The sequence below is a fragment of the Gymnodraco acuticeps genome, unplaced genomic scaffold (genome assembly GCF_902827175.1).
Source record: "Gymnodraco acuticeps unplaced genomic scaffold, fGymAcu1.1, whole genome shotgun sequence".
In the NCBI taxonomy this organism is placed as follows: Eukaryota; Metazoa; Chordata; class Actinopteri; order Perciformes; family Bathydraconidae; genus Gymnodraco; species Gymnodraco acuticeps.
The window spans coordinates 107,380-119,981 of NW_022991470.1; the positions used below are offsets into that span (position 1 = coordinate 107,380).

General features: G+C 41.2%; 1 protein-coding gene and 4 non-coding genes across 7 annotated transcripts in view; 4 read left to right on the forward strand and 1 right to left on the reverse strand.

Annotated features, from left to right (window-relative positions):
• Positions 1-56: 56 nt before the first annotated feature.
• Positions 57-128, forward strand: trnah-gug. The gene has a single exon. It is a non-coding gene; the product is annotated as a tRNA-His (tRNA).
• Positions 129-4,310: 4,182 nt separating this feature from the next.
• Positions 4,311-4,382, forward strand: trnah-gug. Its single transcript has one exon. It is a non-coding gene; the product is annotated as a tRNA-His (tRNA).
• Positions 4,383-5,057: 675 nt separating this feature from the next.
• Positions 5,058-5,129, reverse strand: trnah-gug. The gene has a single exon. It is a non-coding gene; the product is annotated as a tRNA-His (tRNA).
• A 1,773-nt stretch (positions 5,130-6,902) lies between these two features.
• trnah-gug lies at positions 6,903-6,974 on the forward strand. Its single transcript has one exon. It is a non-coding gene; the product is annotated as a tRNA-His (tRNA).
• Positions 6,975-8,287: 1,313 nt separating this feature from the next.
• LOC117533006 (FERM domain-containing protein 5-like) overlaps positions 8,288-12,602 on the forward strand; it is a 70,293-nt gene continuing 65,978 nt past the window's right edge. For 2 of the 3 annotated variants that reach the window (XM_034196635.1, XM_034196636.1), the window contains exon 1: positions 8,289-9,377. In XM_034196635.1, coding sequence (XP_034052526.1) covers positions 9,276-9,377 — 102 coding nt within the window. In that variant the 5' untranslated portion in view covers positions 8,289-9,275. Of the gene's footprint in view, positions 9,378-12,602 lie in introns of all 3 variants that reach the window. The other variant, XM_034196638.1, reaches the window with a different exon arrangement.

Below are 12,602 nucleotides of genomic sequence, written 5' to 3' on the forward strand. Positions count from 1 at the left end.
CGCCGCGACAATGGTCGCGTTTTCGCCGACTCATTCCCATCAGCCCATCGTAGCTCGCCGTGATCGTATAGTGGTTAGTACTCTGCGTTGTGGCCGCAGCAACCCCGGTTCGAATCCGGGTCACGGCATTGCGGTATCAATGTCACGGCAGATGGGTTGTCTTTTAAACAGATTCAAATACATTAGGAGAAACTCACTGCAGATAAAAAACAATGCAAATATAAAACACAAATGTGCCAAAACACATGCAAATGAAAAAAAACGTCACCCACTTGAAGAAAGATGCAGCGTTTACTAAAAGCGTTGCTGAGACCAAACGCTGCAAATACAAAACGCTGCAAATACAAAACGCTTGCAAAGAAAAAAATGCTTCGAAGAAAAAAATGCCGCAATAAACTGAAAACACAACACAAACAGAAACACTAAAAAGTGATCCACACAGTGTTTCGGCACATTTTTGTTTTTATGTTAAGCATAGATCCTGCTGTACCTATAGCTATTATTCCACGTCTACCACCTTATCTTTATCTTGTTGTATAACAGAATAAAAGTCTTAAATGCAATTTAAAGGGGGATTATCACTGAAAAAGCCTTGTATTGTTGACTAGAAGAATACATTGAGATTTAGATTGATATGTGATCATTCTTACAATACCAATATATCATTTATTAATAACAAAGTAACTTGTGTTACTGGAATGAACTTCAGCAAATGTGAGTCAGAGTAGAGGTCATATACTGGTCTAATTATCATTTGAATAAACATTAGGCTGACTCCATTTATGTTCATCAGCCCTGCTAAACTCAGCTTTTCCTGGCCACCTGCTGACCTCACTGCTTAAAACCTCCCATGTTCAACCTCCATGACCGGCAGTAGTCCTCATTCAGAGTCTTTTTCCTTGGTAGACCCAGGGTGTTCTTCCAGTCAGTATCCACCTTTCATCCCTGCTTGCCAGGACATGTTTTCCAACTGTAAGGCAACAACTCTAAACATTTAAGATACAAAGGATGTAACTGGGCCTAATCATAATTTTGAAGACATTACTAAATGATACACGTGGTGGATTATTTACAACCAAATCTCGCAATACTTGATAAGTATGACTTACATTTTGTTGTTTTTTTCACATCAATACTGTTTAGTAGTGTGATGAAATTCTTGGAGCAAAGAACCGGAGCACAAGAAGTACACTGGAGAACTTCTAACACTCAGACATGTCAGACACTGAAGATTTAAAAGACCTGAAGACATTTACCAAGACACCATAGCAGCACAAGTGATGTCCCCCAAACTGCTACGATTACCAAAAAGCCGGAGATCAAACATTCCATCAGTAAGAGATCACTATGTTTCTTGTAGAGAATCAGACTTCACTGGAAATCAAAACATGATATTGCATGCTCTGTAAATACCATTGTGATTTGTAATTGTTATCTTTGATTTTATCCTTAATTGTATTAATCTGTGTGAATCTGTGCTGTCCTGTTTCTCATCCTCCCCCTGTTGCTGTTAAACTACTGAATTTCCCACGGGGATTAATCAAGGCAATTTATCTAATCTTGTCTTATTGCCCCCACATATTTTTATATTTCTCACATAAGACATAGTGTTGTAATTGTTCTTTTTGACAAACTAATAAAGTTCAGAGGGCGTTTGAGGTGCCAAGTTATACTTTTACTTCTACTAGTCCTTGCTTGCAAACACCTGTGGCATAACTGTTCATAACCTTCAAGTAGAAAAGAGCTAGTTGAGGTGATTCAGGCACCTGGGCCCTTTCTCATTTAATCAAATCCCCCTCCTCGACTCCTCGGTCCTCCGGTAGTGACCCGGAAATGAATTTCAGCGCGCCATGTTGAAGGACATCTCATTTCTCTAAATGCACTTCGAGGACCGAGGATCGAGCGTCGAGGAGGCTCTCTGGAGGAGCTCTAACCGAGGATACTCGGGCTGCTTCTCAGGTCGACTATTTTCATTTCCTCGCTCCTCGGTCCTCGGTCTCACCGGAAGTTGATTTGCCTGCGCCATCTTGAGTACCGTCCCATGGCTCTTATTTCTGCCGGAGGACCGAGGAGCGAGGAGCGAGGAGCGATCATGGAGGAGCGATAACCGAGGAACCACCAGACCATCCTCCGATGAAATCCTCAGATACTCACCCCGCCCCCTTACTGTGTATCGCTCACTGATTGGACGAGGCAGTGCATGCACTGATCTGATGCTTCTTGACATGAGAGCAGAGTGAAGAAAATACATGAACCTCACGGGAGTCACTCCTCAGTTTATACCGTGTTTTGTTTCAATTCATGTATCATTTAGTTACAAATATGTGAAATATTTGAACAACAAAGTGGTCAAAAATCATTTAATTCATTTTTTGGAAACATTTTCATGATCGCTTTTTTCGTTTTACATTTTCATTTATTGTCATTTCCATTCAGTCAGTCATTAAGTGCTATTAAAATGTTAATTTACTACATATCCAAACAAACAAACAAAGTGTGCAATCCAATGAATGTTAATCTAACTGGGTTTTGATAGATAACATATCTCTTTTTCTTCTCTCAATTATTTTATTTCTATTGTGCACTCTAATCAATATTAATCAAACTATTGTTCGTTTATAAATTTTAAGAATGGCGTTTATCTTTTTGGAGAATTAGTTCTTATTTTTATTTTATTTATTGGGGTCTACAACAGATGATACAAATGTTTGTGTCAGTAAATGTGTACTAACAGAGGCGGGGGGGTGTGTGGAAATAACGGGGACAGAGCTGGCTGCTGTCAGACGATCAGCTGTGCAGCGTCATCACAAACTGACGTCGCTTCACGTGACGCTCCGGAGGAAAGGACGTCCCATTGCTCTTAAAACTAATTTCCCTGCTTCTCGTGGTTTCCTTGCGTCCCTCCATGCTTCCCTGGTGGGAGGGACTAAACGCAGGGAAACGACGCAAGTGAGGGAAGCAAGGATTTCATTTAATCGACCTGAGAAGCAGCCACTGATGGGTCCTCCACGGTCCTCCACGGCTCCTTCGTGGATGCATTTCCGGCAACAGAGATGTTTCAAAGAGTCGTGACGCACGGCCGGACTTATCTCAGCCAATGACAGCTCTGCATGCGTCCCCTGGATATTATTTTATTAACTGCTTTCATCGCGACCTGATGCTTACAGAGAGAACAGCTGTGAGGTCCGTGCAGAAAGCAGAGCAGTGTGTATAATATATCACTCACAGGCCTCTACAAAGAGTCGATATTTTTCTAAAACCATTTAAGTGCTTCACATAATAAAATACACAACGGCTGTATCCTGTTTTATGAACTGTATGTGCGTGTGTGTGGTGACGGTGTGTGTGGTACAGTGTGTGTGTGTGTGTGTGGTACAGTGTGTGCGTATAGATGCAGCGGACAGACAGGTCTCAGTTGGTTTGGTGTCCTCTGCTTACTTTTAATAGGCTACTTGTAAATACAACTTTTGGCCCGTAATTTATTTTCCTCATTGTAGCGACCAGAGAGGGGGGGGGGTGTGTGTGTGTCCGCATCTGTAGCCTGTTATTGTCTCATTATACCGCACTGTGAATGAATTAAAAGTAAATATATAAGTGGTCATGAACACATCTGTCCATCAGACAGAGGGCTGCTGTGCCTCCTGTCATCATTAATGGACGTCTCTTTAAAATGACCGCTCAGAGGAGAGGAGTTCTCATTTCTCTAACCGCCTGCTACTTCCCCTCCTCTCTCCTCGGTTCCCCTCCTCGGCCCCTCGGCTCGCATCTTCTGTGGGCGGGACTAAGTATCGAGGATAGGAGTCGAGGAGGGGAGTTAGAGAAATGAGAAAGGGCCCTGGTCTTGCCACCCACTGGAATGTATTTAAGTTCTGCTGGAGTCGGGCAGAAGGGGGCATGTCCTTGTACTTACCGTAAAGCCCCCCCAGAGGGTGACACAGTTAGGGTAACTGGAAGACCACCGTTTTAAAAAGTTACAAATCTTGCAGTAATCAAATAAGTAATCAAAGATACTCATACAAGCACTTGTATGAAATTACCCAAGAAGTGATGGGTTTTTTTTTTTTGCATGTAACTTGAACTTTGAGCAAAGCATTAAATCCCCATTATAAATCTATCAATGCTTTCTACTTGGTAGATCTGTGAAGGTTTTCATAGTCATTGCTTTTATAAAATAAATATATTTCGATTTCAAATGGACTTTTATGTCAATCGTACTCTGTTTACATGAGGTCTACTCATGGAGCATACTGCTTGCGCCGCGACAATCGTCGCGTTTTTGCCGACTCGATCCCATCAGCCCATCGTAGCTCGCCGTGATCGTATAGTGGTTAGTACTCTGCGTTGTGGCCGCAGCAACCCCGGTTCGAATCCGGGTCACGGCATTGCGGTATCAATGTCACGGCAGATGGGTTGTCTTTTAAACAGATTCAAATACATTAGGAGAAACTCACTGCAGTTTAAAAAAACAATGCAAATATAAAACACAAATGTGCCAAAACACATGCAAATGAAAAAACAAATCACCCACGTGCCAGCAGTGGGTTCAGTTTTTTTGCACATTTATTTATTCTTGTATTTTTGTATCCCTGTATTTATTCTCTATTTATTTATTTGTTACTTATGTCCTATCCTCCATGCCGTCCTCCATAAGGCTACTGTATATGCTTAATATAAAAACACAAATGTGCCAAAACACATGCAAATAGTCAACAGGCACTCCGATCCCAGCTGTGTGGATCACACTTTTTTTTTTTTGTGTTTAGTGTGTCCCTGTTTACGTTGTGAGTTTCTTGCAGCATTTTTTTATTTGAAGCGTTTTGAATTTGCAGCTTTTTGTTTATGCAACACTTTTAGTAAACGCTAAGCGTGTTTCTTCAAGTTGGTGAATGTTTTCTAAATGTTGTGCTCGTGTTGTGAAGTGGATGAAAACGTTTATTCATTTGCATGTGTTTTGACACATTTGTGTTTTATATTTGCATTGTTTTTTTAAATGTAGTGAGTATCTCTTTGTAATCTTTTTAAAAGACAACCGATCTGCCGTGACATTGTTACCGCAATGCCGTGACCCGGATTCGAACCGGGGTTGCTGCGGCCACAACGCAGAGTACTAACCACTATACGATCACGGCGAGCTACGATGGGCTGATGGCAGAGAGCCGGCGAAAACGACACCAGGGTGGTGGTGTAGAAGTATGCTCCATGTGTATGCCTCATGTACACAGAGTACTATCCACATAAAAGTCCATTTGACATCTAAATATATTTATTTTATCAAAGTAATGACAATCAAAACCTTTACAGATCTACAACTCGGGAGCATCGATTAATTTATAATGGGGATTTAATGCTTTGTTCAAAGGTTACAGTTAGCCTACATGCAAAACAAAACATCACAACAGTTATTGGGTAATTTCGTGCTTTTATGAGTATCTTCGATTACTTATTTGATTACTGCAAATACAAGATTTGTTGTAAGAGTAACTTTGTAAAACGGATCTTCCAGTTCCCCTGACTGTGTCTCCCTCTGGAGGGGCTTTACGGTAAGTACAAGGAAGTGGGAGAAAGCTTAACAAGCCGAAAATGTGCCGAAACACATACAAATCGTCAACAAGCACTCTGATCCCAGCTGTGTGGATCACTTTGTAGTGTCCCAGTTTACGTTGTGTTTTGAGTTTCTTGCAGCATTTCTTTATTTGGTTAATGTTTTCTAAAGCAGCACAATACACAGGATAAATCAACATGAAAACTGCATGGCTGGGATTGAACCCCCACCTTCTGACTCGACAACAGCTCTTCCTCACAGCCACAGCCAAATGATGGGATGTTCAGAAATAATGAAATCATAGCCGGAGTGTCCCAATCGAGATAACCGTTTTGTTGTTTGAATGGAGGTTCTTATGGGAAAAAAACCCTGAAGTTTGGTAAAGTTGGATACCGAGGCTTAATTCCATTGTTTCTAAAGGACATATTAAAGAAACCTTACTGCCCTGGTAGCCTTGTGTTTTATGAACATATGTAAACAATTGGACTGTCACTTCCTGTGATGAGTTTCAACAAATGTTTTTACAATATCTCCTCTGACAATTCCTCTCCTCCTCATGTCAAAGTGTACAATATGTCAACAGACATGTACAAGGTAAAATACCATTGAACAGATTATAAAGCTCGAAGGCAGAAGCTTTTAATGTAAGATAACGTTATAATATAAGGTAATAGTAAGAGATTAATGCAATATGTGTATGTGACTTAAGGGTGTAAATGGATATCTTCCAACCTGAGGGTCAGTGTTTCAACTCCCAGCATGCTCTATTGTTTTGCTATTTTACCTCACTGAGCTGCCGGGGAAGAACTCATGCAAGTTCTTTCAAAAATAATAGCTCTTACAAACTCTCGAAAAAACGTTTGTAATTGTGGTGTAAAAAACGGAAAAGGTAGAAAGATATTTAGGCTTAATTCCAGTTTTTTCTAAAGGACATATTCAGGTAAGCAAGTCCCATTCTAATCCTAATATACGAACGAGTCGAGCCAGTAAAATGTTGATGAAATACATGTGGGTGTATTTGGCACAAGGAGTAAATGGATGTGGGGGTCAGTGGTTCAAATCCCCAACATGTGAGAGGCAAAACCGCAAACTCCATTGCATATTTTATGGAAATAACGAGGCTGTGGTAATTGAAGTGAAAGAAATAAAAGATAAAAACTGAAGTTAGGTAAAGTTAGAAAGATAATGAGGCTTAATTTCATTTTTTTCTCATTACCTTATAAAAGGAATATTTCGATTTAAAATGGACTTCTATGTGAATCTTACTCTGTTGACATGAGGGCTACTCATGGAGCCTACTGCCTGCACCACGATATTGATCGCGTTTTCGCCCGCCCCCATCATCAGCCCATCGTAGCTCGCCGTGATCGTATAGTGGTTAGTACTCTGCGTTGTGGCCGCAGCAACCCCGGTTCGAATCCGGGTCACGGCATTGCGGTAACAATGTCACGGCAGATGGGTTGTCTTTTAAAAGATATCAAATGAATGATGTATACTGGATTAAATTGGTATCGTATATTTTATGCAATGAAAATGTTTAGCATTTCAAAAAAACTTATGGTGGTCTGATTGGTGGACTTTAAGCAGATAGGTATGGTGGCCGGCAGGTGCAAACGCATTACAACGGCCCAAAACATTAAAAACAATGTGAATGTAATAAAGCAATGTCTATAAGCGATTGTATTATGACACATTTTCAGTTTTTATCTTTCCATGACATTTCTCAATATTGTTATTTCCCCTTTGACAAAGATTTTAATATAATGACTTTAATGTGTTCAATACAGGCTCAGGGATGGACCCAACAAATCTAAAGAAATCTATAGATTAGTATGTTAAGGGGCGCAAGAAAATCAGCGACTGGACTGTGTGGTGGTGACATAGGCCTACCTGCAGGTGAAGAGACAATTAATGTATTTTACATTTTGTGGAGAAAATATGCTTTGGTTTCACTACAGCCCACATAATTGGATACAAAGGCAAGAAAGGTAAGGCAGGCTGAAAGTTCATTACCCTGCTAATATGGAGATAAAATGTGAAGGGTCCAGCACTTTTGAGAAAGAAAGAGAGAAAGAGATTAAAAACTGGTTTGGGGCACATGGAATATAAATAACACCATGGAGGAATAAGGTGATTCATAAGTGTAAATCAGAATCTAAATAAAGATGGGTAAGGCTGACCCTGAAAATCTCACTATCACCAAGAGGTCGAATCACATCTTTGGAAGGATTGTATCTACATTGCATTAGACAGGTCCACATTTTCCCATGGTGCCACTCAAATAGTCCTTAATCAATAAACATATATATTGACTTATAACTCATCAACCACCAATGTAATATCAGTTAGCAACTTAATGTAATTCTGGTCAATTAAGTCAAAAATGGTATGCCTATTACATTACCTGGATGATAGGATCAACGGCAGTGTTCCACATCTTTATATTAAGGACTTTGACAGCAACAAGTACTAGAAAAGTAACCTTAACACGGTTTACTGTGTGCGCTAGCAGGCCAATTTGTGTTCCCAAAGTCTAAGTTTTTGACAGTGTAGCCAACTCAAATAAACACACTAGACTAGAGTGAGTTTAATGTCTATCTCTTTTAACCCTGCAATAGCCAGCCAACTCCAGCAGAGGGCAGTGGTGGCGGTGCAGAGGGGAAACAGAGTCTGCATTTCTTCAGTAGAAAAAGAGTTTAGAGAGAAAGCACGCAGGTGGGTAATGTCAGCTGGTGGACAGAGAAAGTTTCAGCAGAGTTTGTGCTTGTTACTGTATGGCTGATATTTCCTGACAACAAACGTCCAACAAGGGTGGAGAAGATTTGAGCTGGAGTATTGTTTTCCTTTCTCATTTACATTTGTGTGTTAAAAAAAGAGACTGCTTGTTTGGAGATCCACTTCAACAGGAGGACTATTTCATCAGAATAATACTTCATCCATTCATCCCTCCCATCTACAGAAAGGCTGATCAAAATCACGCACTATCTAAACAAAACCACACTACCGGGGCAGATGGACATTTACAGTTTCATTTTGTATTTTCAGAGCTTCAAATTGTTTGTTTGGTTAATTTCTCTTCAACTTGAGTCAGTGGAAGGACACTGAGACTCAATAATTTGTCTGTTCACTGTTAAATAAATTATAGGCCTACTATCCTACTCAAGTAAAGAACAAGTCTCTCAAAATTGTATTTCAATATCGTATTTGATTAAATCTACTTAGTTACTGCACAGTGCACACCACTGCGACTGACCAATGTTTAACTTGTGAAACTGAAGCCTCTTGCTGTGTTATTATTCCCACCATGTGTCTGCAGTATGGTCTGCAGTCACGACGAACTGTAGCCTATCGGAATTTCGGCTCCACTCGTTACCTCTGAAGGCAGCCTCTCAGCCATTGCTATGATTGGCGGACGGACCTGCCACTCATCACTTGTCCCGCCCCGCAGCATTAGCGCGGCATGGCAACGGCGAGGGGGGAGCAGGTACCTACGGTTAGGGGCTCCAGTCTAACCGGACCACAGAGAGTGCAGCAGCAGCAGCAGCCGTAGTAGCAGCACTATTTCCCGCCTCACTGACTGGAGAACAGCGCTGATAAGAGGATGCTCCACCGCCACCGCCGCTCCGCTCCCTCGCTCACCAGGTGTTGGACTAAACAAGGACGTCGTTAACAGCAGCAGATCTTGTATGCATGTGCTGTGTCTCCCTGGTCCCGTACACAGACGATCGAGAAGATGCTGAGCCGACTAATGAGCAGCAGCATCAGGAGTCTGGACCGGGAATGCAACTGCACTGTGAGGCTGCTGGACGACTCGGAGTACACTTGCACGATCCAGGTCAGTGGGGGCCAACATTTGCTCTTTTTCAAATCACTTTGTGGAGGACGTGCTATTGACACGTAAACTGGGCGGTGATCAGGTGAACATGATTCCCCTCCAAGCTCATCTTTCCAATTTCTTAGTCTGCTGCAAAGGATGTGTCATCATACCTGAACTCCATTCACCGTCACAGAACATGTATTTGATTGATGATATGTGTGTATGGCCAGACGTGTGGTGTGTGTCATCAATGGGCTGCAGGCATTGCTTTCGTCACAGCCCGTCACAGCCCATACCTGTGTGGACAGCATGATGTTCATTGCGTAGCAAAATCAAGGAGGTTCAATTTGCACTATTTTGAAATCCAACAGAAGACACACAAAAAACAGAATCTCTCTTTAAGCTTTTGTCATCAGCAGCTACTTGCATGCATTGATTTGAATGCATTATGAAACAAATCTGTATAATCTGATCAGGAACGATTTCAGTGGATGGATCAGAGAGGATTTATGGCTGCATGAGACAGGAGGAGGATGAGAGGTTTTTGTTCTATAACCTCTAGTCTAGAGGTTTCATGTTATTTAGATTCTAATTAGTCTAACAGAGGCTGGGCAATGGACACAATCTTAATTTGTTTTAACAAAGCAGATATTATTTCCCTTGATGTTAATTTGCCCTTCAGTCTGACCCTGGGTTTGACCATGGAGAATTCGATTGCTATGCTGTTTGGACCCCAGGATGAAGCCAATGGGAATAATGATCTGAAAACCTCTGTTACTTAGTGATCAAGTAAATGCATGGAAAGCTTCTTTTCATGAAGATGTGAGCCAGTTGCAAAGGCCAATGCTGTGGGCTCCTCATTTTTTAGGATTCCTTGTTTTCACTTTGTGGTTATTTGTACGAGCTGTAACAGCAGTACATCAATAGTTTTTATTTATTGTTGATACAGACGCAGCGAGGCATTGATTCTACTTTGCAGTGACTTCTGAGACTGCAGTTTTTAGTGCTGTACTAAGGAAGAACTAAAGGGGAATTTCTGTTTACTTGGTGTAGATTATTTATTTTGTCTTTCATGTACTTTGGTAGTAACGCTTGAATCTGCACATTGGATTAGGCAGTCAGTCAATCAGTCTCTTACCCAATGTGTCTCTTGCAGACTTGTTTGAATCATTTCTCTTTATTTCTTGTGCTTCTTGAGTCTTAAAAATCAATGTATTGACACAAATGAAGGTGAGGCATGACTGGAGTCAGTAAACAGTTTATATGCGAGAGCAGAGGAGTAGGAGCAAGTGATTAACGTCCGTGACTTCCTTTGTAAATCTTGTGTGTGTGCGTCTTTCAATGTCTTTTGCGCAGCTGCATCATTGAGGAGTCTGTGTGCATCACCTTACCTGGTCCTTTGAGTTGCTGGAGCTGCGTTTGAAGCTTTTTACTCCAAGGGATTCCATTACTGCTGAATTAGAGATGACAACACACACACAAAGACCAGCACCACCTGTTCATTTCTAAGATCTGACAGCAAAGGCAAAGGAAGCCGTTTCAACTTCTAACAGCCTACAGTGGCAGTGCTCGAGGGACACATACAAAATGGTGATTTTATGCCGGTCTCTGGTCCCTGCTTGTCCTCATCTGTTACTAAATAATACCTGTTGCCAACTGGTTGTGCTAGCGACTGGTAGTGACCTGCACCGCTTGGGGTAAACTTTGTATCAATACATTTTTGAGAGAAAAATCGAAATCTTTTGGTTTTAATGTTAATATTCTACGAAATAATTACTCATGTATTCTTCTGATGGCAGGGCGAGACATGTTTTTTTTTGATGAGTGATGTTTACCAAAGTAAAGCCCACACTGGTTCCTCATTGACTTTTAGAAGCTCTTTCACCCAGTCGTTATTCAAAGTGTTTTGACTGTCTGTGCTGATCCCACTCTTTTAGCAACTAAAAGCACACAGCAGGGACTGAATGCTTAATTTCTAGTTCAGCTTCTTTTGAGATGGATAAGCCCTCTATTGGCATGCTGTATTTCATTATTTCCCATGATGGATATATATGCCATTAGTTCACACCATGGGTGTCTTGATGATGCACAACTGGTCTAAATGAAAACATAAATAGGATCATGGGCTTAATCAATTGTGTATTGTTAACAACAACAACGTCACCATTTATTTCTGGCATTATGATGCGAGAGCAAACATTTAGGGAGTAGTATTAATTATGTTTTACACAAATCGTCTGCCAGGCTAAATAAGCTCTGTTGAACAGTAATTCTTCATTTGCATGATAAAGGACATCACAGTGACCTTATGACTGACTACAGAGTTGGCTCGCTGAAAAATGGGAGCGGATGTCTGCTGTCCTTCCCTGCACACCTTGGAGATATGGCCTAGAATGGAGGCCCCTTGTGGGGAAACACCAGTGACACTCTCCATTTAGCTCAATTAGCCTACAAGTTGCACTGCTATTGTTAATCTAAAGTCCTATCATAGTGGAATAATGGTTGATATGACCTTCATAATGGAAAAAGCTGTGAAGGCAGCGTGGAGTGGCAGAAAATAAAAAATGTGAAGACTACTCTGGATGTTTTAACATGTATAAAAGGGCCTCAGACCAATGCCTTTGCCCATTAGACTGTCAGGCTTCTCTGCCACCCTCCTCAAATTCCAACACCACTTATTTACCGCACCCATACTGTGTGCCTGTCCTCCACTCCTCCTGATGACATTGTTACTGATAACATCATGACCCTGGAAGCATAGGATAGACTCATGTTTATTGATTTCTCTTGTCCTTTCACCACCATTCATTCCTTCAGGATATTCACCAGGTGTCTCACAGTCGCAATACTTGGATTGGTGGGGGAAATGTTGGAAGGGGCTGCAATTATAGCGCTCAATTATACCTATAGAAGCTTTAGAGAAGTCACCAGCAAAGAAATATAAGGTCAGGAGAGACAGGATCAGAAGCGTTACTGTGGTAACCACGTGGTGTTAGCGGCAGCACAAAGGCCCATGAATAATAATGATTAATACAATTATTTAAACCAGGATTTTAAAGATACAATGGATGGGGATGCTAGGCGTGGCAACAATCAGTTGTGATATGGAAAAGCCATCCTTGATTAAAATCAGACTAAATATGGGCTAGTATTTTTTCTTCTTCATCATATTATCATAATCATCCATGTTGCCAACTCCTATATCTCATTTTTGGCCAGCACGGTGGAAAGGATGAAGCTTTC